The sequence below is a fragment of the Meleagris gallopavo genome, chromosome 1, assembly GCF_905368555.1.
Source record: "Meleagris gallopavo chromosome 1, MGAL_WU_HG_1.1, whole genome shotgun sequence".
NCBI classification, from domain to species: Eukaryota; Metazoa; Chordata; class Aves; order Galliformes; family Phasianidae; genus Meleagris; species Meleagris gallopavo.
The window spans coordinates 107,639,428-107,660,905 of NC_139404.1; the positions used below are offsets into that span (position 1 = coordinate 107,639,428).

General features: G+C 41.6%; 1 protein-coding gene across 1 annotated transcript; it reads left to right on the forward strand.

Annotated features, from left to right (window-relative positions):
• The first annotated feature begins 1,369 nt into the window (after positions 1-1,369).
• UBASH3A (ubiquitin associated and SH3 domain containing A) lies at positions 1,370-21,008 on the forward strand. Its single transcript, XM_010724412.4, has 14 exons — positions 1,370-1,519; positions 5,333-5,386; positions 5,961-6,147; positions 7,265-7,463; positions 8,975-9,144; positions 10,020-10,228; positions 11,110-11,236; positions 12,369-12,477; positions 13,228-13,350; positions 13,977-14,069; positions 15,272-15,416; positions 17,310-17,416; positions 17,864-17,970; positions 18,841-21,008. Exons 1-14 carry the CDS (start codon positions 1,407-1,409, stop codon positions 18,976-18,978), a joined length of 1,881 nt encoding a protein of 626 aa, XP_010722714.1. The 5' UTR covers positions 1,370-1,406; the 3' UTR covers positions 18,979-21,008.
• Positions 21,009-21,478: the final 470 nt, after the last annotated feature.

The window sequence follows — 21,478 nt, forward strand, 5'->3', positions numbered from 1 at the left end:
CTGGAGAAAAAAAAACACACACATATGTTAATTGTGGATAACTTCCACAATCAGACATTGCACAATCTTTTGGAAATATTTTGCAAGCGGTAACTCATTCCTGAAAACAGGGTGCCTGTACTGAGAGTGTTATATCAACTTATTTGCAGTCTGGGTTTAGAAAATGAAAATGTATGTTCAGCTTTGTAAAATACTCAAAAGTAGTCCTAATTTGGCTTGCGGTTTTTCAGTAAATGGAGAGATGTTGCCGAAGGGAGGGTGGAGGGAAGAAGGAGGAAGAGAACTAAAGTAAAAGGTAGTGGTAGTGTAAGTGAAACAAGACTCCTTAGAGACCATGGAAGAAATGAAGGTTTTCCATGAAAACACTTCTCTGGAAGTGAGGGAAACCGGTCATTCCCTTCACTATGCAGGATGGAAGCTGGCACTTACAAAGGACAGAGCACAACATCACCTTCTCATTCACTGCTCGCATCCAGGTTGTGCCTTTTGGGCTGCTTGAATGCTCTCCTCACCAGGCTTCAGAGGTAAAGACTGGGAGAGGCAGCCCAGACTACTGAGGTGCCCCAAGGGGAATTTCAGCCAAGAAGGAGATAGCGATGGCTTTTTTCTTGAGACCAGCAGCTCTAAAGACCCTTTCATTCCCATACTTCCTGGGTAACAGTGGTACCCTTAGCAGGGAAGTCCAGGCTGGGGAAAGCTGCCTCTGCCATTTTGCCTGCTCTGACCACCCTGGATGTCCTGGGGATGGGCCAGATCCAATTTTTGAAGTCTCTATTAGTAGGACAGCACTGTCTGGAAGCACAGGCCTCACTGAGCTGCCTCTCTGAACTGCTCCAAGCACAGACCCAGGGCATTGTGTCTAGATGGGGCGCCTGGTTTGTCTTTGAACAGTTGGTCAGCTGGTGGACTATGGCTGTGGCTATAAGGGGGTCCAAGTACAGCTGAAGCTGGAGAATATGAACGTTGTGCCCAAGAGGAATGAGTTCAGCCTACAAAATAACTTCTTATATGATGCAGGAGGTCCCCTTCCTTTCCAGTAGAAGCACAGATGGATTTCTTGGCTTCCAGAAGAGAATTTAAAATGAAGATCCAGTCTCAGACTGTTCAGCAAGTCCACCCTAACTCTTACATTTTCCCTTGGACAATGCGTCTTGTTCTACTAGGGCAGATGGGAACAGCCTGCAGATACTTTTGCTTTTTAACTACTTTAAAACAAAAACTCAAAGACATGCAGGTTATGAAAACAGGATGTCAGCTTTTGTCAGAGAAGATCACAAGAAGTTTGAGGGTTTTTTTTATTCTAGGTGCCTCTTTCTTTTTCTTTCTCTCTCATTTTCTTGCTCCCTCCCTCCTCCCCCTCCTAATTTCTGTCAGTACCGAGCACAGCTAGAGGGAGAGAAGAGGAGATGGCGGTGGCTGAGACGCAGCTGTATGCAAAAGTGTCTAACAAACACAGAAGCAAAAGCCCCTCTGCACTCCTTGAATCTCTCCTGGCCAAAGGATTCCCAGCTCACATTGCGTGAGTAATGTTTTCAGCTACTTTTGTACAGTGAGAGGTGTTTCTTGTATCTACTTAAATGCAGACAGCTTGCATTTTCCATCAAGAGAACGAGACGCTTCTTGGGGGTGATGTCTCCATAGGAGGAGTAGGTCTGTCTCACTTCGAATACCTTGTAGAGCACTGTTGATCTTATTGCTAAACAAAACTTGTTCTGTATCCATTCCTAAAACTTTTCTGTGTATCTGAAGACACACGCTCTTCTGCACCTGGAGTTTGAGAGACTTCACAATGAGTTAAGAAGTTGATATCTATAGTTCACTCTTGGGATGAATCCTTTCATTTTTTTCTACTTACCACTGTTATTACAAGAGAACTAAATGTGGGTGTAGCGTCTATACAAAGATTTTTTCAGGCCTGGCAAAAAAAAAGTTCTTGCTGGGTTTTGTCACAGGAGAGTGTTTTAAAAGGGTAAGCTTTCCTTAACAAGATGCCACATGAGTCTGTCCCTTTTTCTTTCTGTCCTAAATATGAATCTTGTTTCAAAAGCACATCCTACGTGGAAAATGTCAGGCCCTGTCCTTGGCAGCTCCATCTGAGGGAGGATGAACTGGTGGCAGCACTTTGAATTGAGTTAATAAAAACTCAATTACTTGAGTAAATAAAAACTTGTTAATAAAAACTCAGTTACTTGGTGGTAACTTCTTCCCCAGATATGGCTCTGGTCAGAAAGAGAGGTTTGGAGGTTTTACAGAGCATCAACAAACTTCTGAAGGGAAAGTCTGGATTCTGTGGTGGCAGACAGTTGTGCAATGGACTTATGACTGAAGAAAATAAGTCCTTTCATTAGAATGTCAGAGGAGTACTCACATAAGTGTTTGAAAAAGGACATCAGTATCTCTGTAACCTCCATTTTGATATTAGATTGAAAATTAAACAAGTTGATCAGGCTCCATTTTTTAGGAACACCTGGTGCTTGGTGAAGCACCTTTAGATGTGATGCGCACAGTTTACAGGGGAGCTGTGGGTTCATTATTCCTGGTTATGCCCAGTGGAATTTTAGCTGTGGAGCTTAAAATCCGTCTTTTCATTTCTCTAGTAGATAATATTAGTGCGGTCACTCCAAACTAAGGTCTAATTTTTATTCTGTATTTTATGTTCTCCAAATTGCTTTCAAAACATTTTCTCCAATGATTGATGTGGCTTTGTGCTTTCTAGGTCAAAATCAACAGACGGTGAACAAAGTGCAAGGCAGTCAACATAAAATGGCAAAAAAGTCCAAAAACACTTTATTTATTTATTTGTTTGTCCTTACAGATTTTAAAACAATGAAAATTTGGACTGTAGTTTATAAAACTTCTTAGTTGTTTCTCTAAGTCCTGGCTTCAAACATAGATGAAAGTTCTGAAAAATTGCTCATCTGTGACATCCTGGCCTGTGAAAAATAAGGCTTATTGGAGATATTATAAAATCTTTCATAATATAGGACCAGCATGCAAAAGCAACATTTTTAGAAAGAACAAAACACAAATACTTGAGGATAGAGCCTACTAGCAAGTGAGCATAATGAATATCTCATGCTTTGATAGAACAGAAATGTGATAGCCGTTTTCTGCTTTACAGCTTATTCTCCCCATAAATACACTACTTTTAGTGCAAAGTTTAAATGATTTATTCCTACTGTTTATCTGAAAGAATTAGGCATGTATAGAATTTATCGTATGCATTATCTTTCAACCTCCACTGCTCATCTTGGAAGCACAGGATGTCTAATTACAGCCTAATATTTTGCTAACACTGGGGGCTGAGAAGCCTTGCTGGAAAGTATTCTACTACCAACCTATATGATGGGATGAAAGATGGAAACAGACACAGAGAGGAGCATGGGGGAGCAAGGAGATGATGCTGAGCATCATGACAGGCCATGGCCTCAGGTCTCCAATGGTCTTATTACTTTTATGATTGCACAGAGTCAATGTAAAGGAAAGCTGCTGTCAAACTCTGCTTGTCTTTGGGGCTGTTTACAAAGAGCTTGTCACCAAATGGGACAAGCAGCATGGCATAAAGTGATAAAACACTCACATTGAAGTGTAGCAGTAGATGACAAAGGCTGGCAGTTCTGGCCAAGCAGCAGTAAGCATTTACATTCCAGCAGGGTGTGACAGGAAAAGCTGCGTGGGGAGAACATCGAAAACACACATTGTTCATGTTTGACGTGACAGAGAAGGGAAAATCAGCAGAGAGGCAGAAAAAAAAAGGATGCCGGTCACAGAGGAAACAGGGTCTCTTTTGATCAACTAGTTCATGGTTTGGGGATTGATTTAGCCGTAGTTGTCAATTCTAGTTTTACAGAGGAGAAAGGTAGAAGGTAGAGCTTGAGTGGAAAGATGGAGTGAGTCAGTCTTCAGCTGTGCTGATACTCCACTGAGAGGCCAAGTATGGTTGCACTTGCACATATGCACATTTCATTGTTTTTAACAAGCCCATATGTAGTTTTGCATTAGAAAGAGAAGTCTGGGAAGAAGCAAGCACAGCAAGATTAAGACTTGCTCCTTAATACACTTATGGCACTCTAGTACATGCACAGATGCCATATGAATGGAGGGAGAATAAAAATGTGAGGATTAGGTTAAACAAATGGATGCCCTCAGCACACAGCGGTCAGAAAAGATAACTTAAAGAAAGAAGGAAGAATAAGCAGATGTGGAGTAACTTGGCAGTTTTTCTTCCATTTCTACTGTCTCTCATTCCTCTTCATGTCACTTCTGAGAAGCTTACAGGTGGTTTGCAGGGCTGGAAATGAGGTTCATGGGTGCAGGTGCTACTTAAACAGTGGGAATCCTTCACCCTCCAAAAACTCAGCATTTACTCACAAAGTCTGTCACATAGAGAATGTTAATTGCATTTTGAAAGCTCTAGCTATTCTCCTCTCTTTGGTGACCAGCAATAAAACCTGTACGAACTGAAACAGGGGAAGGCCAGGTTGGAGGTTAGGAAAAGGTTATTCACCAGAAGTTGCTGGGCATGGAATGGGCTGCCCCGAACAGTGGTCACAGCCCCAAGAAGCCGGAGCTCAAGAAATATCTGCACAATGCTCTCAGATATAGGGTTTGATTTTTGGGTGGTCCTTCGTGGAGCCAGGAGTTGGACTCCATGATTGTTGTGTGTCCCTTCCAACTCAGGAGATTCTATGACTCTATGAAAAGGAAATATGAACCAAATTTGATCCCGAAGAATGTCAGCTGAATAAAAGGGGGAGGAAATTTTGATATTGTATGTTATCTTGGAATTAACTTGTGACTTGAGTCTGGCTCTCTTCTGGGCTATGGAAAATCCTCAGTCCAGAGTTTCAAACTCCAAATAAGTATGTTTTGCTTAGGATAAGTATGTTTTGCTTAGGATGTGTGGACTTGAATCTGGCACTTGAATCTGGGCTTCTCATTAATTATCAACAGAACAAACCCCGTTCTTACAGTGTGTGAAGGGACAACTAAATCAACCGTAAGGAAACCCATTTAATCAGTAGGGGTGCTAAGCAAACTTCTCCAAAACACATTCTGTGGATGTTCTGTGGAAAGGGCTGATTACCAGTCTACAAAGAATTAAAGACATGCAGCAGATCCGACTGTTTGGAGGACTTCAAGAACATTAATATGTGCCAGGAATAACCTTGTCAGTATAGGTTAGGTTATTATAGGGTGCTGAAAAATAGAATTGGTTGTCACAGCATGTCCATTCTTTATTTTATTAAAATCATAGAAAACAATTTTAATGTTTTCTGTTATTCTGATGAATCCACTTTGTTTTTGTTTGGTTTGTGTGTTTTTTTTCTAGGCAAAAAGCCTTGGTTGCTACAGGTCAAAAGTCAATAGAAGATGCTGCAAAATGGTAAGCACCTGTGATTTCTAAGGAGTGGTTTCACATTAAAATTGACTAGAAACACTTGTTCACATACTGATTCTGTTACCCAGTTTGAAGTTAGCTGCTTTTAAAGACCTTGCATGTGAGTTTTGTTTGTTTGTTTTTCATTTTAATTCATCACAGAAAGAAATAATTGTATTTACACTGATTCTGGGAAGCAAGGTTATTTGCAGAAGATCTGGGGTAAATCAAGAGCTGGGGAATAGAGACACTCCTGGGCAGAAGAAACTACTTTTACCACAGTGATGTCTCACAGGATTGGAGGATTGGCTGCTCTGGGCGGACATCTATCCTCAATTTTAAGTCTCCTTCTTAACTGTGGGCTACTTACTGCAGTGGGGCTATCGTATCTGAGCTGCAATTGTGTGCATGCATGGGGCGTAGCCAGACAGATATTCAGAGCTACATCACAGTAAATGTACACCCTGCCTCAGCACAGTGTTCATGTCTCGTGGGACCTCATGGTGTGCACCCAAGGAAGCCAAGAAAAGAAGAGTAGGTGGCTCACATGCTTTCTCTGTGTGACATGTTTTGATTTCAGGTTGCACTCTCACTGCAACGATCCCTCTTTGGATGACCCTATCCCCCAGGAATATGCTCTTTATTTGTGCCCCACTGGCCACTTGTTTAACTGCCTGCAAGAGTTTCGGAAGGAGAGCAAGCGCCAGTGTGGGAAGAACAGAGCCCATGAGATTTTCCCTCACATCACACTCTGTGACTTCTTTACGGTAAGGCACAAAAAGTAACTACTGGTGGAACTGGACAACCTGGCAAGTCCAGGCCAACAGGCTATTGCTATGGTACCATTGCTATAGAGCAGCTGCACAAAATAATTGTGTAAATCATACTATGATGTGAAATGCTGAGCCTAATGAAAATACAAGCATTTTGTTGCAAAATATAGAATAGTGTGGTGCCCTGCAGCCATTCCTCGCAATTACGCAAACCAAAAAACATTAATAACGAATGCTGTGCTCTTGAGAAGTGTTGAGTTCAAAGGCCTGACCCTGGAAGAGATGCCTAAATGTGCCTCACGTCACACACCTCAGCTCTGTTTCAGATAGTATTTTCTAGGGATGAATGCACACCAGTGCTATTCTATGTTCCTCAGCTGTCAGTGACAAATGACCTGGGTGCATCCCATATAGGATGTGAGACTCACTGCCTTGCTCCTACCTCCCAGCCCAACCTCTTCTGTTTCCTGACATGGTGCATTTCCTGCGCCTGAAAGGAGCAAATAGCTCTACTAAGGAAAAAAACAAACACAACACAGCATGGAACTGGAGCATGTTTAATGTCTGTGACTTTGGCTGGATGGCACAAATTTTATCTTTTTCTATTTACTTCTTAAATTGTTTAATTGACACTTTTTGTGGAAGCATGGCTTTGTAAAATCCTTTAATTTGCTGTAACTAGGGGACAAAAGATTACAAAGATTCTGTATTAACTTTCCTATGTATGTTGCTCAGCTCTTAAATTTTTTTTACCAGAGCAAAGAACTGTAGAATAACAGTAATAAAAATTCTTACTTAGAATTGAAGAGAGAGAGAGAAGTCATGATCTCTGCCTCATTTCAGATTAGTTCAGATGGTAAAATACCTTGCTTTTTCTTCCTTCACTTAATGGTAAAAGACCCCATCTCCTAATACAGTATCAAGACACTGCTGATCAAGCTGGCAAATATTGATAAATTTAATACCAGGAATTTCAGGCATGTTTGTAGATGCGTTATCTTTCTAAGGAAGTAATGCCCATCCTGTTTTCTGGTGTAACTTTACAAGACAGACTGCCACAGTGACATTGATCTTAGAGGGTAAAGGATGTCCTTCCTCTGTTTTCTTTCAGTGTGAAGACCAGAAAGTGGAGTTACTGTATGACATCTTAAAGAGAATCTGCAACAGCTTTGCACAGAAATTTCCACCAACTATTTCCCTATCACTACACTCATCCACCAGCTACCTTGGTTTCTTTGTTGGTGACAGCCACGCAAATATCCTCAAAGAATTTGCTGCGGCCTTCTCTTCAGAGGCTTCAGCCCTAGCAGGTGAGATCAACATGAGAGGGAAAATGAGTGGGCTGTTGTGCAAATGCTTAGACATGATAACGAAACTATCTCCCGTGTCTCCACAGCAGTGTAGCAGATGTTTTACTGCTGGCAAGCACATTTTCCTCCTACAGATTCAAAAACAACGTGGCTAGAGGAGCTTGATTTAGACTCTGAAGATATGCTGCTTTTGTCTAGGAGGTTTTTGTTGAACTCTATGAACAAGAAAAAAGAAAAGTCATAGAAGTCTTCATAAATTTATTCTATTTAAGAAATCCAGGCAAAGGTTTAGCCTGGCAAGATCTTTCAAACAGCAATCCCTTAAAACAATATGAGATCTTTGTTTTCTGGGCACTTACACTGTGCTGCTCATAATGGGTTTTGACTAGAGGTTATTTCATTTTGAGCTGTTACAGAGTAATTTCTGTGGGATTAACTTCTTTGGGTTTGTTGTTTTCTGGGTTTTTTTTTGCTTTACTTTTCTTATATTGGCCCACAAGCTGAAATGTTTGTCAGTATAACTTGAGAACCCATCAGGACCAGGATATATAAGATAGAAAGAGATCTACTCCTAAATACCCCTAGACCTCTGTACCCAACCTCTACTTTGTCTTTTCTTCATCAGGGACCAGTGCCATGATTGTGTGAGGACAGAAACAAAAGAGAAAATACATGTTTGAAGGAAATAAACCAAATCTTAACTATACCCAGTTCTCTGTCTCACATGCAGCCTTGGGAAGACACCTTTCCACCTTGGGGATATTCAACTTTCCGTGGCCAGGCTGAGGAGGAAGGCGGAAATGAAAAAGCAAAGAAATGCAGCCCATCGGGCCTGGGTTTTCCCTCATGCTCACATACATCTGTCTCCTCCTGAATCTGAGTCACCCATCTCCTTTCAGTGGTTGTGTGCCAGCTGGGGATCTCCCACACCCCCAGCATTGTTCATCATAGAAAGGGCAAGCATTTTTTACACTCATACCACCAATGGGTGAAGTGCTTTTTACATTCACAGTTGTCAGGGTAATAAATACAATAAGGAAATGAAGAAGTATATTTTAAACCAAGCTTACGGAACTAAGGAAGGGAGACCTCTATAACCTCCTAGGAGCAGACACATACTTCCAGACACTGGTGCAACAAACACCATATAAACATTTCCCATGACACTGGGAAACCTCAGCCATCAGTGGAGACCAAAACACTGCAGCCCTTGGATAGCTTAGTCTGGGAAAGACCAATTCTATACGTCAGACTGGGAAAGGAATTCCAACAGTTTGTTTTTCCTCTCAGCTTAAGCCAAGGCTCCAATTCAGTCCAGATTTCTGAATTATTTTAGCATAAATAAAGCCATGACATCTGGTAAAACAATTATTTAATAAAACTATGGTCTACTCTTCTACTAATTACAAAGATATTTCCTAAATCATACAAAGCATGCAGGATAAAGCACAAAGAACTTTAAACAGCCTTCCCTTGTAAGTCATGATATAAATTGGTTGCTTTATTCCTAGACTGTCACGTGAAGCCCTGCCTAAAGCAGCTCCACCTTACCTTGGCTCACAAGTTCTGTCCTCACCACCAGAAGACTTTGGAGCAACTTGCCAAATGCATTAACCCAGAGGAGACCTGCCTCTGGGTAGCTGCTCTCTACTCAAGGGACATGCGTTTTGTGCATTACCAGGTACTGTCATTTGGTTTATTAAATTTCTGGGTCTGTGGTTGGAATATTTCCTGCAGTCATCCTGTTTGTTTTATTTTGTTTTCTATGGGGAAAATCAGTACATGCACAGTACAGTGTTCAGAATGTATGGCTGCTTCAAGTATCTCTTTGGGCTGAAAAAACTGTATCCTTGAGTCTATAGGAGATATGTTTATGGTTACCTGCTTGACCTGCATGTCAGCAAGATCCAATCCCAAACTGCAGCAGAAGAACTCATCTTACAATGAGCTTTGAGAAAATAAAAGAGACAGGAAATGATGACCCTTGAACATTTCTTTGTCAAATCACTGCTCTGCAGTAAAATTCCATTCAGCAGAGTAAGTTTTTTTTTATTGCTCAACAATGATGAAAAAGGCACAAGTTAAACTTCAGTGAGCAGGGCACAGTTCTCCCTGGTCAAATTCAGTTTACCATATTCTTAATTTAAAACAATCAATATTTTTCCCATTTTCATTTCCAAATTTAAACTACTGAATGATGAACAACTGTTATTTTTTTAATCCAGACCAGTATATTGTTTGTTTTGAATCTCATATTTTGACTTGAGACAGCTACAAGTAATCACCAAAATAACTGATAATCTTTTTGCTGTGTCTGCTTTCAAATATGTCACACTAGTTACAGGAAAAAAAAAGTAATATTATGAATACCAAGTGCCTATTTTTACACTCAGTGCATATTCACGGTTATCTGTCTGCTGAAGTAGCAAGTCAGAGCAAGCTGCAGTGTGGGAAATGCTGCTGATGGCAGTGGCTGCCACAGGTTTAGCACGTCCCCTCCATGCTGCTGCCCCTGCAGCCAGCTCCTAACCTGACCCAGCTCTGTCCTTCCACCAGACACTGCGGGCTGTCTTCCAGTACAAGCCCCAGAATATTGACGAGCTCATGATCAATGCTGGGGATTTCATCTACGTCAACCCAACGCAGCAGTCCGAAGTCAGCGAAGGCTGGGTCATCGGGACCTCACACCAGAGTGGGTGCCAGGGTTTTATTCCTGAAAACTACACAGAGAGAGCCAACGAGTCAGACACGTGGGTTAAGCACAGGTTGGTTGTGATCCACTCCACAGGTGCTAGGGTTTCTGGGGTTTCATGGTGCAGGGGTTTTATGCAGCTGCTGTTCCTCCTTGCTGCTGGGAGAAAGCTGGAGGTGAGGTGAGCGGAGGGCACTTTGGTATCTGGGTGGGAAAATGAAATTTCTTAACAAGAAGTGATAGGACACATGCACATGGAAACCTGGAGTCCAGCTGCTCAAAGGATAGCCTTCCTGTGCTCTTGAATAATGTGAAGCACAGAATCACAGAATGGTTTGGGTTGGAAAGGACCCTAAAGCCACCCAGCCCCAACTCTCTTCCATGGGCAGGGCTGCCATCCATCAGATCAGGCTGCCCAGGGCCCATCCAACCTGGCCCTTAGCACCTCCAGTGTTTCTTCTTTTTCTCATTTCAGGAGGTAGCAAAACCAACTTGAAATTAAATGAATTAAACCATGGAAAGGTTACTCCAACACCTTGTGCTCACCCTTGCCTTGTCAATTCAGCCTTTATCAGCAGGCATCTCACTGGTTTCCAGTGTGGCAAATGATTCTTCTAGACTAGATCTAATTTTTCTAAGCAAGAGGTATAGATTTCATCCATACTGAGCCCTTAGAGGCAGGGTGGTGACAATCAGGTATTATTTCCTGCTTGGAGCTCAAAATTCAGAATAGTTACATCCAATGCATGTCGTCAGTTCATATAATTTACTCTTATTTTTACTGACAGATTACAACTTGAACAAAGTTATAAAATGGATTGCATGTCTGTGAAATATACTGAATGGAATATGGAATCTTGTCCATATGCCTATAGACAAAATCTGGACTTAAAAATCCCTTCTGTTTTTGTGTGCTCATAAGTTGTGTGTGCACTGCTTTTGCTTTTTCTACAGAGAATATGCTTTTGTGCCAGCTTCAAAATTTTTCACCCAATCCACAAATGAACCTAATGTTAAGCTGAATGGAGAAGTCCGTAATCCTGTTATGTCAAGGAGTGTAACCGATGTTCTTTCACTTCAGGTAGTTGGGATTTTATTTCTTATCTTCGCCATGTAGTTGTGCACAATATGCTGTTAAGTAAAAGCATATATTAAATTTAATACTATCTTTCTGGTTCTCCTTAACACTTTTATGTTATGTTGTAATGAATATATGTAGCGTATGCATACGCTGCATGTACATTTACAGTACCATATCCCATAAATATTTTGTAGTGTATGTAATGTGGTATTACCCTTGCCATCTTTTACAAAACTCACTTTTTGCAGATGTGCACATCTTCAGTCTAAGCATTTCCACAGCCTATGAGCTCCTCCCAGGCAGAATATCTAGACCACAAAACCTTAAACTCTGATCTCATAGCAGTTGATTGGTGCCTTACAGCAGAAATGCAGCAGTATTTAGCAAAATACATATATATATATATATAAAAATATACATAAATATATATCTCACACCATTTCTTAAGAATTCCCTTCTCTGTTATTAAAGATACGCATCACTAACCTTGATGTTGCAACAATAATGCTGTGATGAATTGCTTTTTAAAAAGTTTTAAAGCTTTTGAGGTATTCTTCTTTATCTTTTCCTCTCTGTCTGTACTCATTGTAAACTAACTCCTACATACTTAGAACGTATTTGTATACTCATGCAAACTAAGGGAAAACAAGGTCTCAGATGAGACCTGGGCTCACTAATTACTTAGCCATACACTGTTGGAAAAATGTAAAATCTCTGTTTTCATTTGGAAAAAAAAGATGAGATTGATGTTAGAAAAGAATATTATGACTTAAATCAGCTAGCTGCTTTCCTTTTTTGTTTGTACCGACTATGCAATACATACTAATGTAACTCCTTCCCACAGTGGAATTAAAAGATTTATCAGTACTATCTTTCCTAGAATAAACACTGAATTTAAATCTAACCTGTAGCCCATGAAGATCAGAGATATTCTTCATTTGCTTTCAACAGAGAGCTAGTCAGGCCTATTTTTGTCCTTAATATTCTAATCCATTTTATTAATTTAATTCTTTCCCTCTCTGTGGTTGTTATCTATCTCTTGGGACAGCCCTGCTGGTCCTTGCTCTATTAGACAGCATTCAGAAATTTGGATTTTTCATGCATATTGTAATGGAAAGTAATTTTTATATAGCTTTCTCAGAACACCAATCTGCGAAGAGGTATGTTGGTGATGCGCCATGGGGAAAGAGTTGATCAGGTCTTTGGGAAATCTTGGCTTCAACAGTGCTTAACTGCAGATGGTGAGTAAGATAATGGAAGGTTGTGAACAAACCTGAGCCAGAACTTCTTTACCCCAGTAATGGAGTACAAGGGATACAGGCTTCTACCTGTAGATGTAAATGCTGACACAGAAGAGTGAATAATGATGCACAGTCAGACACAACACTTCTTTGACCTGCACCTAACCATCATCATGTCATAGAATCATAGAATCCTTAGAATTGAAAAAGACCTTTAAAGCCCATCTAGTCCAACTCCCCTGCAATGAACAGGGACATCTACAACTAGAACATGTTGCTCGGAGCCTGGTCCAGCCTGGACCTTATGTCTCGCTGTCTTTTATGTTTGTTTTGGATAAACACCACAGAACAAACATTGCTCTGGTACAATTCATACATGTTGCTGACAGAAGCACAAAACATAAAATCTCTACCTTTAGTTATTCAAGTGACCCAAATGGAGTTTATCAGACCCCTCCAACTTTCTGAGTTCTTTCTCCTCCACTCCCTTCTTTTGCTCTTTTGGAGCTTGCAGAAGAGGTGTTATTTTGTTAGGACAGGTGATTTCCCAAGTCAGTATTGTGATCTCTTTGAGGTAATTAGTATTCACTGGGATTTTTTAACAGGGCTCCAACCTGTTTTTATTTGCCAGCAAAAATATAATTCTGGTCTGACAATCCAAAATGAATGGAGCCATTACAACAAAAGGCAGCCAGTGTATTTTGTTGCTGCCTTCCTCACATCACAGCAAAATGTTCCACCTTGTTTTAGGAAAATACGACAGAGCAGACCTCAACTTTCCTTCCACCCTACCAAAACGGAAAGATGGCATAAAGCATTTTGAGCATGATCCTCCTTTATCTTCCTGCGGTGTTTTCCAGTCAAGACTTATAGGTAAGATGGATAATATCCTACCGCAACTGTATGGGTTTGGGAAGCAATCTTTCAACATCTGGAAAAGCTCACACTGGCCTAATAGTAGAGAAACTTGCTAGCAGCATTGTTTGTGGAAACCATTCTGGATGGACAACTGCTGCAAGGCCTTGTTAAACATTAAAATAGAGAGGCTGGTTGTTCATCTTAGAGATCCAGTCTGCCAGTTCCTGGCCAAGATAGTTATAAGAAGGAAACTGCAACACTACCTGTGCCCCACAGCACATCTACAAGGGAGTAATGTCTCCTTCAATTGTCACCGAGGGGGCTGGCTGGAGGACACAGCTTCGTGGTCAGCAGACCGTGGTCAGCTTATCACAGATAAAACTGCTGGCTGGGTGATATGGGTTAGTCTGACTCAGTTCGCTCACCAAACAAAGTTATTTCTGCACCCTGAGCATGCACGTCTGATGTTGACAACAGAAGTCTGATGCAAATGCTTATCTGCTGTTGGCAGATTTTGAGACATTCTTCTGTAACTACCTTTCCAACGCTTGGTCTCAGCTCTTTTTACTGAAACACTTATGCAGTAATTTCTCACTTACGGTGATGAGTGAAACAGCACCTTACATTGCTGTTCCCACTAGGGGAAGCCCTGCTGGACCAGGAGGTGATAGTCAGCTACATGTACTCGTCACCCGCCCTACGCTGCATACAGACAGCCCAACATGTACTACAAGGTAAGGCATAAAAAATGAAAATGTCTTTGTCAAACTGCCATCAAGTTTCTGGCGGTAGCCAGCAGGAGCAGGGAGGTGATCATCCCTCTGTATTTAGCACTGGTGTGGCCACATCTCAAATTCTGTGTTCAGATTTGGGCTCCTCACTACAAGAAAGACATCAAGGCCATGGGGGATGTCCAGAGAAAGCAGTGGAGCTGTGAAGGATCTGAAGCACAGGTCTGATGGGGAGCAGCTGAGGGAACTGGGGTTGTTCAGTCTGGAGAAGAGGAGGCGCAGGGCAGACCTTGTTGCTCTCTACAGCCACCTGAAAGGAGGTTGTGGAGAGATGGGAGCTGGCCTCTTCTCCCGGGTAACAGTGAGAGAAGTTATGGTGATAGTGACTTCAAGTGAGCCAGGGGAGGTACAGGTTGGATATTAGGTACCATTTCTTCTCAGAAAAAGCGGTCAGGTGCTAGAATAGGCTGCCCAGGGACTGGATGATCTTCGTGGTCTTTCAGACTTTAATGATTCTGTGTACAATTCTGTGGTTATTTAGTGCAAGCCAAAGGATTTTAGTTCCTTCGTGCTTGAAACTTCTTTCCTTCCTCCTCTTCCATTCTCTCTTCTCCTCACTGTTCCTCACCTCTCTCCTCTAGTAGGTCTGTGAAGGGTTCACAGTTCATCATCATCCTTACATCTTCAGTAGAACGTGTGCATTTCTTATGGGAAATGGTGCAACCCCGTAACCTCTCTTGAGAATAATAAACAAAATAATGTATCTTTTTACAACAGAATTAAATTAAAATTCTGCTGTAGAATGATTTATTGCCCCACAGAGGGTCACTGTACAAAATGTTATATAAAAATGGGTTAAAAAAGACATTTCCTTTATAAAGTTTATTCATATTGAAACATTGCTGAGGTCTTTTGCTCACTTCTATCTTTGAAGGTATCACAGGAGAACTCCAGAAATAACAACAATAATAATAGCAATATAGCTATAACATAATATAATAAAATTGTGTAATTTTTTGCGTGACCTAACATTAGTCAGACAAGAATATGTTGGCTTCATTTAAACATGATCCTTTTTTTTTTCATCAATAAGCAGTTTATTTGGTTAATGAAAATATTACAGCAAACAGAACAGAATGTACTGCTCAAATGTAACTGTTTGAGTATAGCTTCTTCTTTTTAAGAAATACAGCTTGTCTTTGCAGGGCTTAAATTAGACCAAAAAGTCAAAATCAGAGTGGAACCAGGACTGTTTGAATGGACCAAGTGGGAAGCAAGCAGAGTAATTCCAAACTTTATGACTCTCACAGAACTGACAGAGGCTTCTTACAACATAGATACAAGTTACAGGTAATGTCTTACTGTCTAGCTGTTAAAACCAGTTCTTCTTCCCCTGAGGTACCTCCTCCCTCTTTATATGTTATAAACAGGTTAGGGACATTGCAAACAATGGATGATGCTAATCAAATTCAAGACTGCATGGTCTATTCCCAAAGATATGCAGTCTTCTGTCTAATGGCAAGAGTCAGCTTTGTTGCTCTAACATGGAGACAATACAGGCCTTTTTAGAAATGGGTACACACCTGAAGCTTGCACACAGCATTAGCAAGCTCTGCTGCTGCTTTCATATCCATTGGGTTGAGAGAGGTGTACGCAGCCAGCTTTCCTTGTGATCTGGGGGGTAGAGGAGGGGAAGCAGGACAGTTCATGCCAAACTCAGTCGAGGAGGGCGTTGTTATGTTTTGAGTTGCAGAAAGGATTTTTTTGGGGGCCCCAGAGCTGAGAGAGGGGACTGATGCTATTTCTGAACACTTGCAAACCACAGAGGAGCAGGAAATGAATGAGCTCCAATTTACCTAGCTGCTTACTGTGCTCTCTGGGACTGTTCCGTGTGTGCAGTGCACAGGCAGCTCCAGGAAATTGCTCAGCTAATAAAAGTGAGCGTGTCTGAGGTGTCCCACTTGTGTAAGAAAGAGGGAAAGGAAATTCTCAGCTCGTAATGTATTTCTTACAGGCAAGTAAGCATCTTCATTTTAAACTTTGTGAAAGAATAAAATCTTCCCTATTCGTGGGTCATAGGTCATTTTAAAGTTTTTCAACAGTTTTTTCAGTATGAGATCATTTTCCTCAAATTTCCACACAGGACAGAGTGCAGGCGTAGAGCAGTGGGAACTGGAGAGGAAAGCTTTGCAGCAGTGCCAACTGTAGCCTTACAGCTCACTCAGGTCCAGGCAAAAGCAGAGAGGATAAGCTGTAACCCTGCACATTTGATGCCACTTTCTTGCTGTCATGGACAGGGTTCAAAATCCTCCGGTTGCAGAGGTAGTTTTACCATATTCACTCACTTCAAGGGGCGGCCTTCACCTGGGTCAAGTCCCGGACTGTTCCATCAGCAGACTTAACCTAGCCAGAATTAGTATTAGCATTAGTACTAACAATTTAGCATGGGCCCGCCACATGGTTTTTCCACTTATTTTCTACTTATGTAGTTTGTGCTGCTGCAATTTACCTGAAATGTACCAAGGACTCACTGGTAAAAGTACACTTTGATATCAAACCTTACTACAGTATATTAATCTAATCTCTCTTCTGTCTATTCACTGAAAAAGGAGGCTATCAAAACAGCAGGGCAGTTTTTTGTAGAAAGAAATAAACATTCTGGATTGTGTCACAGCATGTGGCTAATCATATAATCATACTTGCCAGCCATGGCTGTGAATTTCTCTAGTTCTCAGATTCAGAGGATGATATGAAAAATAGGAAGTGAGTTTGAGGAGGCTGAATTCTGTTGCCAAGAATCCCTAATTTAAGCATCAGCCAAGAAAAGCAAGGAGATTGTTGAGAGGCAGCAAATCACTGTTGTCCTGCTGACTATTTTGCTAGTCCTACAGCACAGGGAAGGCTGGTAGGGCTCTCATCACTAGAAATATGGCCTTCTCAGCTGCCTATCCTTGGCACCACCAGCCACTATGAATCAAGACATTTCTCCTGAGAAACTTTGGGATGGGTCTTGGTTTAAACAACCTCCACTGTAAACTAGGGGTTTTATTAAAGCATGGTTTTCCCTGCTTCTGGTGTTTTATGAACTACAAGATGTGGGCTTAAGTTTTAATGTGAATTGCTGAGGTATCGGTATGTCACTCAAGTCAGTAGATAAACCCACATCCTTTTAACCAAGTGCCTCCTCTCATGTGTGCTCATTCATTCATCTAGATTAACATGTATTTCTGATTGTATTGTCAGGGAAAACATCCCACTCTCTTCTCTGGTCCCATCAGAAAGTTATGAGGAATATGTGAGCAGAAGCTCTGCAGTTATAAAAGAGATCGTCACTGCCTGCCCCAGCAAAGGTAAAGGTTTCAGATCTTTGTATATTCTGCAAGACACTTCCAGTGTCAGGAATAGGCATGGGTTTGTCAACAGAAGCACATTTACAATTGATTATTTATATTGCACAGAGTTCAAGATAGGCTTGTAGTTCTTGGCCTGTGCTAAGTCAAAATAAATACAATTTATAGAACAGAAAAGAAAAATCAAACTTAAACAGAAGGCAATAAAAAATTACAAGAGTATATTCTTTGGTCATTCTACTTGTGCCTTGCAATGCAGATCAGCATAAGAAGATTACATTTCTGGAAAGCTGTTCACTGAGCAAGTACTTTTTCTCACTAGCTGGCATGTCTGCAACACATCAGACTTTTTCTGACCAGCGCAGTACACTCTGCCACATTAACAAAGATGTCTGCAAAGTCAGACAACCCCCTAACTGCCTTTCTTTTCTTACTATGGTTTTTCAGGTGTCATCCTTATTGTGGGGCATGGCTCTTCCTTGGCATCTTTCACCCGACCTCTGATAGGACTCCCTGCCAGAGACAGCAGTGACTTTGCCAATGTGGTCCGAAAGGTAAGAAGACTTTTTATTCAGCAGGCAGCTTTCTGTATGTGTTTCTGTACTTTCAGTATCGAGCTTTCCCAGGCAGTGAGACTTGTAACGACATGTCAATACCATTGACATTAGCTCTCTTGGTACAAAAGGATCTATTTTGTGTAGTTTTAGCATAGAACTAGTGGTCAAGAGAAGAATTTTGTCCTGTTAAATAACATATTAGGAGATTTTCATTCAACACCCATGCAAAGTCAGTATCAGATAGCAGCTACATGTGAGATGTATGTGGAAACCTCTCCCTCTGGCATGAGCCTCCTAACTATAGAAGCAGGACTAAGAGCCTTCCCTCTCCTCATAGTGTTATGAGCATAAACTGCAGCTATATTCAGAAAGTGACTCTTTAAATTGTACATTTTCAGGTCATTGCAAGTTCACAGCTTAAGTGCTCAGCTACAGTGTGAAACAGAGAAGGTTTTTCTTGCCAGCTTCACAAGTGAGGCTTGCCCTTGAGACTTTGTTGTAGAGTTTTTTGCCTGTTTTACTTGTGTATTATCACCAGTGGCAGATTTTTTCACTCCAGTTTTCCTTATCATCTGCCTTGCTATTACTAAGAAGAGAATTCAGTCTTTAGACGTGATTTTACTTCCTACAGTTGATCCATAAGGAGTGAATACATCTAGATTTTCAAATCCAAGTGTGAGCTCAAGGTGATGGCACAAGCTTAGCTGTTGCACCACAGGCATCCAGCCTGTTTTCAGTTTGTTTCAAAAGTGGCAAAATGTTCCAGGCTCTATCTTCAGAATGGTCTCAGAATCTGCTCTTCTGTTCTGCTGTAAAACCAAATCAATGACCCTGCTAGGAACTGCTGCTTGTATCCTTCCTTCCTAGATCCCTTCTCTGGGCATGTGTTTCTGTGAAGAGCTCAAAGAGGAGAAGAAATGGCTGATGGTTAACCCTCCAGTGAAGACATTAACTCACGGAGCAAATGCAGCATTTAACTGGAGAAATAGTATCATGGAAGGTTAGAAGGCCAGCTTTGTCCTTGCAGCTCACAAAAGCAAGGTGAAGATAGCTTATGGTACAGCACAGTCCAGTGATAAATCTAGAAAAGTTAGAGTGAATGAGAGTTATCCTCTCTGAGCACTCAAAGCACAGAAAGCAGTTTGGTGCCTGAACTTTGCTTTTTTCTCAGTAACTGAGGAAAAAGAACATGGGATCTGGCATACAAGAGAGCAAATTCTACTGCTAATGCACTCTAGTAGACATTATTACATCTTCCAAGACCAAAATACAACCAGTTCAGATGCAGTAAAAATTACTTGTTTCATGCACTTCTATATTTTCAGTCAGGCAGAGAAATAGAGACTGAAAAAAGCAGTCTCCTGCCCAGAGATATCAGCTCTACCTAAAGCCAGTTGATTTCCTGTTGACTCCTCTGGTTCTGCAAGAGCACAGGAGGAGGGGAAATACCATACAGACAACATGTTTACCTCTGCTACAAAATAGGTTCATTTTCCACCACAGCAATTCTCCCGCTAAGTGTTTCCACAGTGATCACTGTTTTAAAAAAAAAGGCTTTCCTTCAGAGAAAATTGAACCAATTGCTTTACTGTTACTGGGGAAACAAAGATGCCTGTGTTACTATACCGGTGACAAAACCTTGATTTGAGCAACTCTAACTGCAGAACACTTCCTGAGATGGCACTGGCAGGACAACAGCCATGCTGTGTGCTGCTCTGTGCCAAATCATATAAATGGTGACACACTGCCAGATGGGTTGTTTGACTGGTCTCTGTAGCTCTTTGCTTGATTATTTGTTTGATTAAAGTGTAGTCCTAACATTTTATGCACAAACAGGAATGTGCCCTTAAAGGGCAATGTTGAGCTTCTTTTCCAAATGATCCTCTCAGATAACTGCCTCTAGGAAAGCACAAGCTTTTCTTTCAAGGAAAGCAGAAAATTTGAGGTTTCACTTTCCCTCTTTACATCACAAAAAAAAAAAGAAAAAAAAAAAAAGAAAAAAGGCCTCATTATCACTCTTCTTCTCCCTGTTCTTTCTTGATAGGTCTTTCTTGACATCTCTTTGCACTTGTGCCTATAGCCTGAGGCCATGCAAGGGGAGCCCATCCAGTACAACACACAGGATGTGGGGCACTCACCACCCCCCCTTAACAATGGCATGGAGATCTCCTGTCTCACTCTTGCACCTGAAATCATTCATTTTGGTTTCCCAGATCCAGCAAGGATGCTTGGGCTCCTGTTCTTTTAAATAGCTTTGGACACTGAGGGGTCAGGAGTGGCATGGGATGAGGACCTGGTCCTGGGCATGTTATTCCCTGGTGCTTCCAGCTTCATTTCAGCTGAAGTACCTGCTCCCACTTCATTGCCCTCCCATGGGATCTTCCTATCTGTGAATGCTGTTGCTACTGGTGAGATTTATTCTGATTTCACCAACTGATTGCAAGCTGTATCACAGGTGCCAGTGGAGAATATGTGAGGCCAGAGCTGCCACTGCAGACTGAAGCCCAAATATAAGAGGGTGGTGCCCAGGGCTATGACTGGGTGTGCGTGATGGCATTGGTGTGGGCTTCTGAATTGAGCTTTTTTCTAGGAATACAGCCTCCAGATGGAGAAATGGCTCTGTTTTAATGCATGGGAGCAGCTGTACTTTGCTGCTATTTCACACTGCTATTGTCCCTCACCTCTGACAAATTCCCTTTTGAGCTCAAAGACAGCTTTGCAGCCTGTGTCTCAGGCCTCAGCCCATCTGCAATCCCTCCTCCCTGTGTGAGAAGAAATGCAGGCAAATGGCAAGCTGGGCCTCCCTCCTCCAGCATGACACATGCTTGTGCATGGCATAAGGGGAGAGCTCTTGAGTTTGGTGACGCTTCCACCTGCACTGTTTGGAGCTAAATAAAAGCCCAGGTGAGGATAAGGATGGGCAGGAGCAATGGCGGTGCTCTCAGTTAGTGTGACAAAGGAAAAAGCTCACTGCTGAAATGGCACCTGTATCTTCCTTTAAAACAATAAAACACAAAATACCTCCTCTCTCTTCATCCAGCAGCATCAGATCCATTTTCTGTGTGGCTTCACTAGAGTGGTGATCTGCAGGTACAGTGTCTTCCTTTTTCTTTGAACAGTTCTCTTGTGCTTTTACCACTACACACAACATAGTAATGAAATAATTTGCTTTTCATGCCGCTCCACCTGCAGAATGCTTCTAACAGCCAGTTTATTGCTCTGTACCCCTGTTCATGTTACTAAGTTGGCAAGCCCTGCTTGGCAGGGCTTTCCTTACAGGTGGGGGCATAGGGAAAGAATTCGACCAATTTACTCAATTCTATCATGCAGAGAGCCCACAGAGCCCAAGAATCTCATCTGTAAACCAAGTGTGCTTGGTAGGAAGGTCATTAAGACATTTGCACCACAGAAAAAGACAGTGTATTGTTTGTCACTACACATGCATTCCAACAATTTCAAATTTGGTGAATGCAGTGAATTAAACCTCGGAGCATGTAGGAAAGAG